The sequence below is a fragment of the Daucus carota genome, chromosome 3 (assembly GCF_001625215.2).
Source record: "Daucus carota subsp. sativus chromosome 3, DH1 v3.0, whole genome shotgun sequence".
Classification (NCBI taxonomy): domain Eukaryota; kingdom Viridiplantae; phylum Streptophyta; class Magnoliopsida; order Apiales; family Apiaceae; genus Daucus; species Daucus carota.
In genome coordinates this window covers 62,104,242-62,118,879 of record NC_030383.2, presented here as the reverse complement: position 1 = coordinate 62,118,879, position 14,638 = coordinate 62,104,242, and the positions used below count along the sequence as shown (strand labels likewise).

The window sequence follows — 14,638 nt, the reverse complement described above, 5'->3', positions numbered from 1 at the left end:
AATTCTATTACGTTTAGCGGTTAAAAAACGCTAGACAAAAAAACGCTAGGCATATAAAAAAATTGTTATAATCCGCTGGATATACATCCAACAGCTAATAAACCAACGACTGCCAAGGATCAACATGATTATAACCATCACATTTTAAAAATTTATAACTATACGTATAAATTTTTATAAAAAATTTACCAAATATATATTATCATGTAGTTATAATAATTTTAAAATAACTTTTTTTTTTTTTTGCCACTTTTTAAAATCTTCAACAAACGGGTTTAATAATATTTTAACCACTCAATTGACTCCGATTGGTCTTCAAACCTCAAAAAGCATCCAAGGAAATATTCCACTTTTTCTGCCAATGTAAAAGCTGACATGGATGCCTACGTGTATTATTCAGTTTATTAATTACACAAATAGTCAAATAATATGAAACATATGGAGGGAGCCAGAGAGCTCTAGAAACTGTCATTTAATGTCCAATTCCCAAGTCTATAAATCACATTCCACAACACCATTGCTGTGTGTATTCGTGTGTGTAATTCCCTAACAAACTCAACAAGATGTGGCAGCGAACTTTCGGCAAAAACGACGTCGAATCAGGCGCAACTCAGCCTCTCTATCCGATGATGCTCGAGTCGCCGGAGCTCCGGTGGAACTTCATCCGCAAAATATACTCGATCGTCGCGTTCCAGTTACTTCTCACCGTGATTATCGGCGCTATTGTCGTCTCCGTCAAGCCAATTTCAACTTTCTTCACTACAACTGGCGCTGGATTGTTCTTCTATATACTTCTTATCATCACTCCCTTCATCGGTACGTTTTATCTGCGAAGAACACATTTTAGCGAAAAAATCGCGAGAAATATACTGTTTTTTTTTGAAATTATTTAATTCTGTTTCTGCGAGGATTATTTAATAATCTGATTTTTGAGTATTAGTTTGAAATTGTGTTTTTTTGTTGTTGTAGTTTTGTGTCCGTTATCGTATTATTATCAGAAGCATCCGGTGAATTTCATACTTCTCGGAGTGTTTACGGTTGCTATTGCGGGTGCTATTGGATTGACTTGTGCTTATACAAGCGGTATGTTTGTCTTTATTCTTATACGTGTGGTTAGAGATTTGTTTTGTTATTACATGATGTGAATTTGAAGTTGTTTAGTTTGTGTATTGTACTAATTAGTTGATGGAGTAATTGTGCTTTACGTTTTGTTTCGCGGTTTTTTTTGAGTTTAAATGTGATATGATTAGTCTTGTGAAGTAAACGTGTTGCTTGTGGATCGTTTTACTTTGATTGTGTTTGATAGGCGGATAAGTATTTAATGTTGATTCTGGTAGCAGTTAGAATATACGTTTTGCAGGTGTTTGTGTATTGTACTAATGAGTAGATAAAGTAATTGTGCGGAACTGTGCGTTAGGTTTTGTTTCCCGGTTTTTTGAGTTCAAATGATTAGTCTTGTGAAGTACACGTGTTGCTTGTGGATCCTTGTAATTTGATTTTGTTTGATAGGCGGAATAAGTATTTAATGTAGATTGTAGTAGCAGTTAGAATATAGACAAATGTGCTCTTTGTATTACCTCTAGTCTTGCAGAAATGGCAAAAAACATATGGTAAATAAACTTCATAGTGCTCGAAAGATGTTGCAAAAATTGTTTAATTAGTTAAATGACCAGCCAAAATTAGTAAGTGGATGATCACAACTATCCTACTACTTGGCACAATCAAAGGGCAAATAAACAAATGTAATTGTTGATGCTGAGGGTGATTTGAGAATTACTGTCTTAGCTTGATTGGCTGTAGTTTTCCTCATTGACGAGTCTAATACCCCTTTTATTTTGTACTGCTTAATTACCAATGTCATTACGTGATGCTTCATCTTTTAAACTCATCATTTGATCTTAGAACTTAGTTCATTGAAATTTGGTACAGGAAAGGTGATCTTGGAAGCTGTTATCTTAACAGCTGTGGTGGTAGTGAGTCTTACACTGTACACTTTTTGGGCGGCAAAGAGGGGATATGACTTCAATTTCTTAGGTCCATTCCTCTTTGGTGCCATTATTGTCCTTATGGTTTTCAGCTTCATTCAGGTTTGACCTTTGTGTTTATGCTTTTTTTTATGCACCGACTTTTCGTAGTTAATTTTATTTTGTTAATTCTGAATTTGTCTGTTGGATTCTGTTTATTTGTAATTTCAGATATTCTTCCCCCTCGGGAGGATTTCAGAGATGATCTATGGTTGTCTAGCTTCAGTTATATTTTGTGGATACATTGTCTACGATACAGATAACCTAATCAAGCGCTATACTTATGATGATTACATCTGGGCTTCAGTCTCACTGTATTTGGACATCATCAACCTCTTTCTTTCGCTGCTTACTGTTTTTAGAGCTGCTGACAATTAGATGTCATTTGTCAAAGTGTTGTAGTCTCTTTCTTTGCTACTATTTTAGTAAAAAAACATTGTGAATGTAAGTTGTACTTGTTATACATGTATTTGTATTTAGACTACCTGTGCATCTGAATGAAGTAAAAAATTTTGTTGTTCATTTAATTTTTTTCCATAATCTTTTCAGTTGTTACAAATGCTACTTACTTTTGGCTCTACTTCCTATAGGTGTGTATTTGAACTATCATGCATCCCCCATAAGCTAATATGTGAAGACGCGGGTGATTTTTATTCTTACCATTGTTGTGGATGTTGCTTAGGTGGGGTTAGTGAACATCTGTGTTCATGTTTGCCAAGTTGGATATACAGGACGTCTGTACTTCTTCCTAAATGTTGCTTGGGTGGGTAAGGGTTGGGAAACATTTTGTGTTGTCGGTGTTTACCATACTGGAGATGTGGTTGATAGTAATCTCTGAAGGTAAATTTGATGCTATTGCAATATGATGCGATATACTATGTGCGGAAATGTACCTTTTTTGTTTAATTTGGTTTTGATGACTGATACTGAATGATCTCATCTTACTAAACTGGGATGTCTTGCGGACTTGCTGATAGATTACTTGTCTTGTGTTTAATTTGGTTTTGATGATTGATACTGAATGATCTCATCTTACTGAACTGGGATGTCTTGCTGACTTGCTGATAGATTACTTCTCTTGATGTTTGCTAGCTGCTGGGTTGACATGCTACTTGCTTAATTCGCTTCTGGTTTTCATATGCTACTTTCTTATCCGTGTTCCGCTTCTACTTGTCATATTTTTGAAGTGGATTTAGTTTTGAGTATCAGATCTAATTTTATGCTAATTTTATGAAAACAATAAGTGAGTACCAGTAGTGATTTTCTATGGAACAAATTTTTGAATCATCAACTATTCTGATAGTAATAAGATTTTGCAGTCTAAAATACCTAGATTTCAACACGTACAAGTAAAGCTTTGGTGTGCTTACTTTCCGCAGGTTGTGTACTTGTATTACTTGACACGTACCAATTGATTTCAACTTCTTTAAATGTAGCAGATAAGCTGTAGGTTTATATAGAAATTTTTAAATATAATGCTGCGCTGTATAGTTTGGGTGATTAGTTAGTTAATAGGATTTTAATCACAATTGCTTATGTTGATATACTTCTGTTGACACAAGGCAGGAAGATTTCTGTCTTGAGCTTGAAAAAGATGGGGTCTGGTAACCTTGAGAAAGATGGCGTGAAGATTTCTCTTTGTTAACCATGAAAAATTACTGTTATTATAGACTGGGTAACTCTATTAGTTTCTTGAACGTTCTGAGCAGAATTGTAGTACATATCCTTGATCATTGGATATTTATTTAAGCTTCACAACCTTCGTCTTTTTACTTTACTAGTGAAGGTGGCTATATTGGGTAGGGATCGAATAGTAAAAATAGATGGGATCAACAGTTAGTTTAGGTTGTCGCGATGCAATATCCATCCCAGCTTAGAAGAGACCTCCTTGCTTTCCTACAGGTCCTCAATGCAGGCAATTCTTGTTGCTCGTATGGTTTTGGCTTACTGGGAGCAGGAGTGTTGTTGAAAGTGTTCTTTTTTAGGGTTGAACAATGGGTATAGGGGTTCTTGAGGCCTGAAGCTGCAGGTTTGATCCTCCAGAAATACTCGTAAGCATTGAAGGAGGCTGCCGGTGGTGGTGTGGTAGGCATGGACCTTGTTGTGCGAGGTAGTGGTGGGAGAGATTGTGGTAATTTTGTGCCTTTTTCTTCTTCATTCTCTGTTTCAGTTTCGACTGCTGCATTGTGGAATTTTTGAGACCATGTTGGGTTCTGGTTTTCCATTCCCATCATTTTCTTCATCATCAAAGCTGACCTGTGAATGTTTATCACCCCCCTTGCAAGTTTAGGAACTTCTTGTTTAGTGACATTGTCCCGTAATTCATTAATTCCTTCTTCATTATCATTAGTTATTTCGTAATCATGTCCCTTGATATCATCTGCATCCTGCGAGTTCAACAGCTTCTGAAGGTTGTCTTCTATCATGTACTCCTCTTCATCAAATAAGACTGCTTTTTCACTGTCAGGTTGTTGAACATGCTGTTGACCTTTAGGAGGCTGAATAAATGTGAGGAGAAGGCGGCCATCTTGGCGGTGTGATTTGAGTTTCTTGGTTGAAGGACTTGAAACAGCTTTAAGGACCAATCGACCATTCTGACGCTGAGAATGCATCTGAACAGATGCTCCCTCAGTACCACCTGCAAGTGAAGGGATGGGAGGTGGGAAAGATTTAGGCTGCAGCTTCTTGTTAGAAATTGCTGGATAATTGTACTTGACAACTTCTGTTGTTTCTTCCAGGTATGAGTTCTGTGATATTTCACTCTCTTGCTGTGCCAGTGGTTCTAATGATTCTTCAGCCTTGTCAGAGCCAGTGTCTAAGGTGACCTTGTCAGAGCCGGTTTCTGATCCAAGACCTTCAGTGCATATCTCAAGACTTTCCAAAGACAGGGAGCTCGAAGATTTCTTCAGAAGATGATGAACATAAGGAGGTGGGAGCTCCTCCGTCTTTTTCTGTGATACAATAGAACTCCACAAATCTTGTTTAGGAATTCTTTCATATTTTTTACAATCAAGTTCTTCCTCTTCTTCCTCAGATGAAGAAGACCGATGATCAATAGCTGAAATAAACGAAAGCTGTGCAGAGGAGGAGTTCCTTTTCATTGCCGGAGGTTTGTTGAAGCCATTTTCAGCTAACCATTTCTTCGAAGACATGTCTGCAGAAAGAGTTCTCCGAAAGGAGGCAGCAGCAGAAGCAGGTGGTTTCGGTACCTGAGAGTAGGATCCAAGCACGGAGACTATCCCTTGCTTCTCCTCTTCAATTTTTAGCGGTAAGTTCCTTTCACAAGCTACGCTAGACATCTTCACAAGTGAAAGGAACAATACTTCTTTTGCTGCACACAGGTTAAATTATCTTAATTTTTGCAGATAACTTGTAGGATATGCATGGAAAGTTATATAACAAGATAGATTAATAGATAGATAATAACTGAGCGTGATTGGATTAGCCCAAATGACGGGTTTTATCTTCGGTTCGACTCTCATTCACCTCGGGACATAACAAGATAGATAAATAACAATTGGATAGTTCAAGTGATGGGTTTTATTCTCTTATACTCGTTTATAAGACATAAGCATAAATAGTTAAGAAAAATAGATAGATAACTGTGCTTGAAGAAAGATAATGAACGTGCATATACATTTATCTAAGTTGGTGTTAGAACGAAACTTACTTTGAATGAGCAAGGGTGCGATATATTGATGGGGTAGTTTGAGAAGAGGCAATCGATGATCGATAAGCCTAAATGAAACTGAGGAGCTCGGATGTATTTGTAGGAGCTCAGAGTGCATGTGGGTGGGAGTGGGACTCGCATAGGCACGCAACCTTTCTAAAAATGATATTTTTGTTATTTATTCCCACCATTTAATTGGTACCAGTCTACTTTATTCATTTTCTCACAAGTCATAATGATAAGAATATTTTGTTTGTATAGTGGGCTTCATTGTTAATCCGTAAAAAAAGGAATATGTGTATGGGAGTGTCTGATTGTTAAAAATTGATGTGCGGTTAGAAAACTTGTCGGGAAAAAATATTATTGTTAGAAAAATCAGATAACTGTATAATAAATTATATATATATGTATATATTTAAATTTTAATATAAAGTTTAAATGTTTAATAGTGAAATTTATGATGTTTTAGCTAAAATCCTGAATTCTCACATGATATTACGTGTAATATCAGAGGAGCAGAACATGTGTACATGAATAGTACGTGTAACGATAAGAGGATAATGATGAACATGGACTGAACTAGGTGAAATATCTTTTGTGAAATTGGTGGGCAGGGTATCGAACAAAGAAGAATATGTTAAGGCTTAAACTAGTGTCAACTGTCAACTATCAACGTTGTACGTCAGTGGGTGGGCAGTAAAATATCTGTAACGAACGTGAAATGAATTTCGTCAAAAATTTGTAAGAAAATTATTTTATGTCCAGAATGATACGTAAAAGTTAGTGATTTCCAAGATTCGTCTCAGCTGCCTTTTTTTTTTAACATAAAAACTCGCAGCAGCTACTTTTTGGGTGCGCACTGGAGTCCACGAGTTCAAGTAATAGCCTGCAAACCACGTGAATCAAAGTAAATCGCACTTATGTGACAGACTGTGGTCCAGGAGGCATAATCGCAAATTCTTCTCCAAGAGGCTCTCGTCTCAGCTGCATTTTAATCGCAAACCGCACTTATACGACATGCTCTAGTCTAAGAGGCATAATCCCAAATTATTCTCCAGAAGGCTCTGGTCTCAGCTGCATTTTAATCCCAGCTATGCGGAATTGAGGATGATAATAGATATGTTTGGACAAAATATTCTTTTCAAATTTAAAGGTTTACTTTTAGAAAAAGGTATAATTTATTATATTTTTTATATTCATGATTTAATTAAAAAAATAGATTTATATTTATTTTTTTATCAAAGTAAATTTTTATTTCTCAAAAATAAAGTTGATCAAACTGTATGACGGTGTGTGCACAATTTTTAAACACGAGGACAAAGAACTAGGCATCAACGGAATCAGCAGCAAAGAGGATCCATGGAATTTTCCAGAAATGATAGTGACAATTGCTACCTGTGAATTGCGATATACGACAGAAAGCAAATACACAAAAACTGCTTTTTAAGTTCATGGGAATTATTGAAATTCGATTCAGAAAATTTAATGGCCGTTAGTTATTCGGTCTTAAGAAAATGAAAAATTTATGAATAACTCTACCGAGTACCGCCTAGCTTAAAAGAAAATAGATCAGAAGGAGAAAATTGTAGCCTCAAGTCTGTTTTCTTCCAAGGATATTTTCAGTCCTATTGCATATAAGATTGCAAAACCAGTTGAACTTGCAATTGAGATTGTATTTATGATGGTACTATATTTTTAAATATAAAATTTATAATTTAAATATTTTTGAAAAAATCAAAAAAAAAATCATCTACGAGTCCTTTGCATGTAGGCAGAGACGGAAGCATAGAAAGGCTTCCCTAGGCTTAAGCCCAGGGTAATTTTTTAAAAAAAGTTTAGTAGCTATGTATATTATGTAATTTATGTGTTAAGCAAGCCCAAGCCTACTATCAACTAAGTCCAGCATTAATATAATCAAGTAGATTCAAAAAATAGAAAGTAGATTCATTAGCTCTCATTTTTTTTCGGTTCCTAATATGAATAAAAGTAGATTTTTGTTCGTCATTCATTTGAAGCCCACCCCAACTCAAATTTCTGGTTCCGTCCCTGCATGTAGGCGAACGGCCGTATTGGTTGAGGTCATTTTCAACCTTGTCTAAAAATTTCTGATTTAATAAGGTTTTGCCTTTTATTTTGACTAAACAGGTTTTCTTTTATCAAGTCGGACTGTACATATTGTACCTAAAATATTAATTAGTCCGAAGAAAAATTTTAAAATTACAAAAAACAAATATATCTATTACAACAACGAAAATCGATGAAGAATTTGAGGGTTCACTGGTTCAGAAATCAGAATGCCCAAGTGTGGGCCAATTTGTGGAATAAAAGTTTATGGGGAAGGAATAATGAGAGGGACTACAGCACAGGAATGGAGGACATGACATAACTCAAAACTTCATTTCCATCCACCAATTTTTATATGCAAGAGGGTGCATAGTAAACGAATATAAAAGCTCCAATAATAGAATTGGTCCAAATTTAGAGTATCTCCGACCATTGAAAATCCTTGGCTAAAATATGAGTTGGCATACTTAAAATAGAAAATTTTAGTCAACAACTCGAAAAACTCAACTCCAACCACGCTCAGCTGTTGTCTATAAATTTAGCCAACCTCCTATGAATGACTAAATTTGTCGAACCTCTACAGGTCTGTAAGGAAATCTGTCGAAAGTTTGCACATCATTTATTACCATATTGAACTGATATATTCTATTTAACAATCTAAAATATTAATAACATACTATTTTTAAATTATAACCAACCAATATAGCAAATACCATCGAAGCAAAATGTCTTACATGTTCACCAAATTTTAGATAATGTCTTACAGATTCCATTTAGCTAACGATTATAGCCAACGCCGTTGGAGATGCTCTTGGTTTTTGAACTATTCTTTTATCAGAATCTTTTCACTACATGTAAGTTACAAATCTAATTACCAGAAATTTAAATTGTGTGTGTTAAGTTTTGTTAAATATCCCTCCGTCCGAGAAGGTTGTTTACGTTTATTGTTTGCACGTATTTTGATACTTTTATAAAATATAACTTAATAATATTTTTTTTAATTTATTTATTTTCGAATAGAAATTTGAACGTCGAACTTTTGTTCAGGAAAAAAATTAAAAAATAAATTATGGAACTATATTTTATAGATCCTCAAAACGGGTGTCAAAAAGTAACTTGTCAAAAAATAACGTAATGAACCTGTTGGGATAGTGACATAGAGTAACTACAATATATGTAGTTATTGGTCAAAATTTGAATAATTTGACCAAGTTAAATCAAAACAAAATTATTATTTTGATATGGAGTAAGTATATTTTTATAATAATGAAAAATCTTTAAAGCTTAACATTACCAACTGATGTTTACCATATACATTGAATTTTAGTCAAAGGAAACACTGTTAGAAAACATAAAATTATTTGGGAGATTTTGATCCATACTTCCATAGAATATACGGGTATTCGGACAATTCAAATAAAAGTTATTTATAGATGTCAATTAATTTTGACTTATATTTTTTAATTAATTTGAATAAAATTATTGACAGTATCACCTTATTCGTAAAAATTAGTAATATAGATAAAATATTTGAAAACCTCGACTGTCCACAGAGCACGAATCAAGGTATGAGTTTAGTTTATTCTATGTTGTCCCGAAACATTCGGGTCTCGGCTCAATATAACTGCATTGTAAGTTGGGTATGGCTGAATATAACTGCACTGTAAGTTGGGTAGTATAGTGACCAAAAATCGTATAGTTTAATTTAAAATTGTTTAGTTTAACAGAGTTGAAAGACTGTTTAAGAAACTAAAGATTATGAAGCCTAACAATAATAATCATGTAATTTGATAAAAACTCTGAATATTACATGAATAATTACCAGATTACCTTGAGAGAGCATTGTGACCAAGGACTCTGTAGAATAAGTGATAACTAAATAACACTAGTTAAAAGCTGTTGGTTCATATTAATATATCTGAAGGCCTACTGATCTTCAAACCTGATGAACATAATTTTTTTTGTTACAGGGGATGGATGTTTTGATATTTAGGTTCTGCATACATTTTTCTTAGCCTCGGATGCGATGGAGAGAAGTCTTGACGCCCCTTGAGTCCACATATCATATTCTCTCTTGCTCCTGCACTCGAATTCCACGACCCCTCTTATCGTTGTCCTTAGTCCAAAATAGCGCCGCTGCTCTCCACCCTCGAGTAAGTGTCTTCCTGGCCATGCTGGCATGTTCTTGCACACCTCCAACACGATATCTGCAAGGCAAATTGTCAGATAAAAATTTCTGTAGTTTTAATTAATTATCCTCTCCGGTGCATTTGATAAATATACAGGATGTAGTTGTTTAGCTTAGCATATATTTAGGCTTGGATTGAGTTCAGTAGAAATAGCCTGTGATTTACTAAATTTCCCTTTTCCCAGCACATTTCATGTTTCCGCCACTAAATGGAATGTACTTCAACAGAAGTAAACAAGGAATTTTATTTTTTTTAGAATTTTAAGACAATGGACTAACTTTTTTTCTTTTTCGTTATGGTTGATGCGACATGTTTACTCTTCATCTTCAGCATCACCTGCAATTTAAATTGCCGAATTATTGCAACTTGTTAGGAAAAAGGGCTAGTCTTGAGAATGTTCTGAAATCAAACAGATTTTAACAACATTGTACGCCAGTTGTAAATTATTTACCTGTCCAGATCTGTGAATGTAAATGGAAACAATTTTCCAGTGAAGATCACCTGCAGGCAGCAATATTCGGTTATGTTAAAAGAAAAGAAATGATACGGAGAAGCTGAATATACATCATGTTGTTCTCTACCATTGCGAGTGCGTTTGAGAAGCTCAGTTCCTCTGGCAAGGAGTTCTTGATTACAGACACCTAGAAAATTCTCTTCTGGTAAAAGCTCCTCGCGGTAGTGGCCATTAACAATACCATTCTGTTCAGTCTGGCCTACCCCCATTCCAAGCCCTTTATCTATTGGAATCACGGCTGCAATATTCCAAACTTCCTTCAGCGCTCTTGCCTTTAACGTAGCTGCCCCGCGTAAAGCTGCAGAAGAGTGAACATTTATTATCAGTTTATTAACAACACGCGATATATCTTCTCAAGAAGTTCAACAACTATACATAATACTCCCTCTGTCCCATAATAAGAGTCGTTTTGACTTTCTACACGTAATTTGAGGTGTAAAAAACACATACTCCTATATACTATTTTTCAAATTTTCTTTTTCTAAATAAAAATTTAACATCTATATTTTTATTCAGGAAAAAATAAAAAGTCAAAGTAACTCTTATTTTGGGCCGGGGGAGTACATGTCTTAAAATTAGCAATGTACTCACCAGTGGCGGCTGCAGCTGTAAGAGTCAATATATCCCCATGCGATTTCACATTAACTGCAGAGTTAACCGCGGCTGTGAGATGATCGCGCTCAGCTCCCATCGACTCAGCAGCCTCCACACATTGTGCAGCAACTAATGTAGCCGCTGAAGCTACAGCCATGTCAGTCTTCGCCATCTGTTCATCCTTTCCAGAAGCTGAAGCGGCGGCTGTGGCTGCTGCGATGGCTGCCACAGCAGCAGCTACTCCAGCTACTGAGACAGCTGCATGAAGCTGCGCATTATGAGCTCTCGTATCTTCTTTCTTCTTTTCTCTTCTCTCCTTTAGCCACCTCCCAACTGTCTTTCCGCCTGGAGTGTTGCTGCCACTTGTCGCATAACAATTGCGACTGGCTGCAAATAGGGGCTGTAGTGTGTTGTTTGCTCTCAAAAACTGAACATATACAGTAGTTCGCATTCAGAAACCACAGATGACAGGTTCGAATTATACTCAAAATAGAGAATTCAATAAAATCTAAATGCAACAATTGATTCTGGTATTCTACCAACAAATTTATATTTTATCCTTTGCAATTTAGTTCTAAAATTACACCACTTAAAAATCGCCTTATTTATTCACTGAATTACTACAAACTGATCACTACATCTGAACCAAACTAAACTCATTTCATTCCACTTGGAGTAAGTTATGCCGGATTAGATATCTGCATATTTTATCAAGTTATTCAGCTTATAGTACACGACGAGAGTCAGATATACGCAAACCTAATCAAATCCTATCATCCCTTTAAATGGACTGTTTCAATCTACACCTTAAAGCATTTATTACTACAACACATGGTTCAAAAATCTCTGATTCGGCGGATTAATCCCCTACAAGGTACCTTCCCGATTCGATTTAAAAATGTGATTATCACTATAAATTTTCTCAAATGGTATGTTATATAGTAAATTAAACTAATATATTAAATATTATTATACTATTGTAAGATATTCAATATTTAATCCGATTAATCATTCTCATTAATCCCCGATAATCTGATTAATCCCTAATCAACACCTCCGATTCTCGATTTTTACGACCATACTACAACAAAATAATTGTACTAAATATTGGAATAATATAATGATCATCTGACTCTGCAACCAGGTAAATTTGTGTATTTTCAGTTTTTCACTACTATACAAGGTAAAAACTGAGTGTCAAGTAAGAGTAATAAAAGGAAAGGGGTCAAAGCTCAGAAGGAAACTGTTACTCACTTGTACACTCAACCTATCTTTTCAGCATGTCATTTCTATTCACCAGCCCAGACCCCAATGCAAAAAATTACTCTTCTGAAGTTGTATAAAAAGTGTAACTTAAATTTGTGATTGTTTTGGCATATTTTGAACAAATACTTTTAATCATATGTAGATTTGGCTTATGAGAACTAGTACAATACAAAAACTGAAAAAATATGAGTGCATTGCTCAAGTTGAATTGATCACAGTAGACAGTAAATCATAGCATAAAATTTATATTTAGAAAGCGAATTTAGTAATATGTGCGGGGATAGCTCAGTTGGGAGAGCGTCAGACTGAAGATCTGAAGGTCACGTGTTCGATCCACGTTCACCGCATTTGTTTTCTGATTTACAACATCAGGCGCTGAGGTCCCTGGTTTTCGTTTTTTTTTTTTAACAGCTTTAAAATTGAAATTGGTTATACTTAATATTAAATCTTTAAAAATCGAGTACTCATTTTCAATATCCTAATATTCAACCGAGTATTCAATTAAAATCACCTCGATAAAATTTCAATCGAGTAATTTTCAATTTTCTAGTATCCAATCGAGTACTCAATTCAAACCGACCTAATAGAACTCCAACCGACTATTCAACTAAAACCGACCCGAAAGACCTCCAACCGACTATTCAATTAAAACCGACCCGATAAAACTCTGATTCTTAGGTTTTTAAGAGCAGTGAGAAGCATCTAGCTACTGGTGTCTGGTGGCAAGTTAAGTATTGCAAAATAGTGCTAGGCTAGGGATTCATATGTCGTAAAATGCGGTCATATGATTAGACACCAATGTATATCTCTAGATCAGTATAGACGTACTTCTATAATAAAGCAAATCGATGTCAAGTCAAAAAGTTTCCATTGAGATCTACGAAAGCATTTCCATCTCTTTCTTCTTTTCTTTACTTTTGCTTTTTTCTTGTTAGTGAAAACAGAGAAAAGCTGGAAAAAATTAAAACTAGTCCCATACTCTTATTAATGTCAAATCTTCTAAAATACGTGACCCCTACCATCTACATCGACATCTACCGATGTCTTCATTTCCGTAAATCCGACAATTTTGTACACGACATGAAAGTACGTACGAACCAATATAATGACGTTATATGACGACTTTTGAACATGTATTTTAAAGCATATTAATCAGATAATCTTACAAATATAGGAGAATTGGTTTGAATTATGTAATTAAATTTAAAATTGGACTAATATTTTGAAACGGAGTGAGTAGGTTGATAGTACGATTTACGTATGTGCATGTACCTTAACAACATCCTCGTACTCGTCAGACGGCGAAATCGGTTGGCCATCGGACGTGTCTTCAGTGAGGGAAGCATTTAATGGTCCACTGCTGTGAGATAGCCTCCCAGAGGTTAATGGCGATACTTCCTGCAATTATAGTTGTCACATTTTTCGTTAGGCCGAGTTTCGGTTTCTCAAACACGTTTACAAGTGTGCGTGAATATTTAAATTTATGTAACTAAACCGAATATAACATATAATGCGTTGAAAAACAAGTTTGAGAAGTTCTCAAATATATTTACAAGTATATGTGAGTATTTAAATTTATGTAATTAAAAGGATGGGTTCAAGAACAAGTTGAGAAGTTATTGAACACGTTTCCGAGTGTGCGTGAGTATTTAAATTTGTGTGATTAGACGGAACATACGGATTGGCACATAATGCGTTCAAGAACAAGTTGAGAAGTTGCGGAAGAAGCAAACGAAAACGTGTTGCCGGAAAGTAGAGCGGACTCTTCGGGCTGAAAGCCACCGGAAATAAGTACTTCATCGGTTTTTGCGCCGGAATTAGCACCGGAAGAAGAGGCATTAGCACATTTTGAAGAAGTGCTGGGTTTTTGTTGAAGTACAAGCTTTGGGGTGGTGGGACCCACTAGGGTTTTAGAGATTTGAAAAGCTGAGGGGCTCCATGATCTTGACAAGAACTGCATGGGCTCTAGTGGGCTTTCCGGCAGCTGAACTTCGCCGGAAAGTGTACGGTCCGGCCTCTTGCTTTCCATGTTGCTTGGGTAGAAAAGAGAGTTGAGTTGGTTTGTTTTGGTAATTTGTTGGTTTGGCTTTTTAAAAGAAAGATGGCGCTTGGCAGGGGTTTTTGTAAGGGGTTTTTAGTTGTAGACGTGTAGTGTCTACATATTTTTTTAAACATTTTCTGAATATGTTATTCAATATTTTATTTTTTTAAATTTTATAATATAAATGACAGCTACTCTATTTGTTTTTCACATTATAGAGAAAGCAGATATTTTATGTTAATAATGTTCGATATAGAGGTGAACGAAAATTTTGTA

General features: G+C 35.4%; 3 protein-coding genes and 1 non-coding gene across 4 annotated transcripts; 2 read left to right on the top strand and 2 right to left on the bottom strand.

Moving 5' to 3' along the window:
- Positions 1-430: 430 nt before the first annotated feature.
- On the top strand, positions 431-2,551 carry LOC108215056 (protein LIFEGUARD 2). Its single transcript, XM_017387388.2, has 4 exons — positions 431-816; positions 970-1,083; positions 1,930-2,087; positions 2,196-2,551. The coding sequence occupies exons 1-4, from the start codon at positions 564-566 to the stop codon at positions 2,400-2,402; spliced, it is 732 nt and encodes a 243-aa protein (XP_017242877.1). The 5' UTR covers positions 431-563; the 3' UTR covers positions 2,403-2,551.
- A 1,093-nt stretch (positions 2,552-3,644) lies between these two features.
- LOC108215055 (protein FAF-like, chloroplastic) lies at positions 3,645-5,836 on the bottom strand. Its single transcript, XM_017387386.2, has 2 exons — positions 5,695-5,836; positions 3,645-5,355 (listed from the first exon to the last, which is right to left on the bottom strand). The coding sequence occupies exons 1-2, from the start codon at positions 5,810-5,812 to the stop codon at positions 3,866-3,868; spliced, it is 1,608 nt and encodes a 535-aa protein (XP_017242875.1). The 5' UTR covers positions 5,813-5,836; the 3' UTR covers positions 3,645-3,865.
- Positions 5,837-9,727: 3,891 nt separating this feature from the next.
- Positions 9,728-14,435, bottom strand: LOC108211839 (VAN3-binding protein). Its single transcript, XM_017383546.2, has 7 exons — positions 14,000-14,435; positions 13,594-13,719; positions 11,053-11,482; positions 10,529-10,759; positions 10,399-10,448; positions 10,226-10,283; positions 9,728-9,965 (listed from the first exon to the last, which is right to left on the bottom strand). Exons 1-7 carry the CDS (start codon positions 14,348-14,350, stop codon positions 9,748-9,750), a joined length of 1,464 nt encoding a protein of 487 aa, XP_017239035.1. The 5' UTR covers positions 14,351-14,435; the 3' UTR covers positions 9,728-9,747.
- On the top strand, positions 12,596-12,668 carry TRNAF-GAA (transfer RNA phenylalanine (anticodon GAA)). Its single transcript has one exon. It is a non-coding gene; the product is annotated as a tRNA-Phe (tRNA).
- Positions 14,436-14,638: the final 203 nt, after the last annotated feature.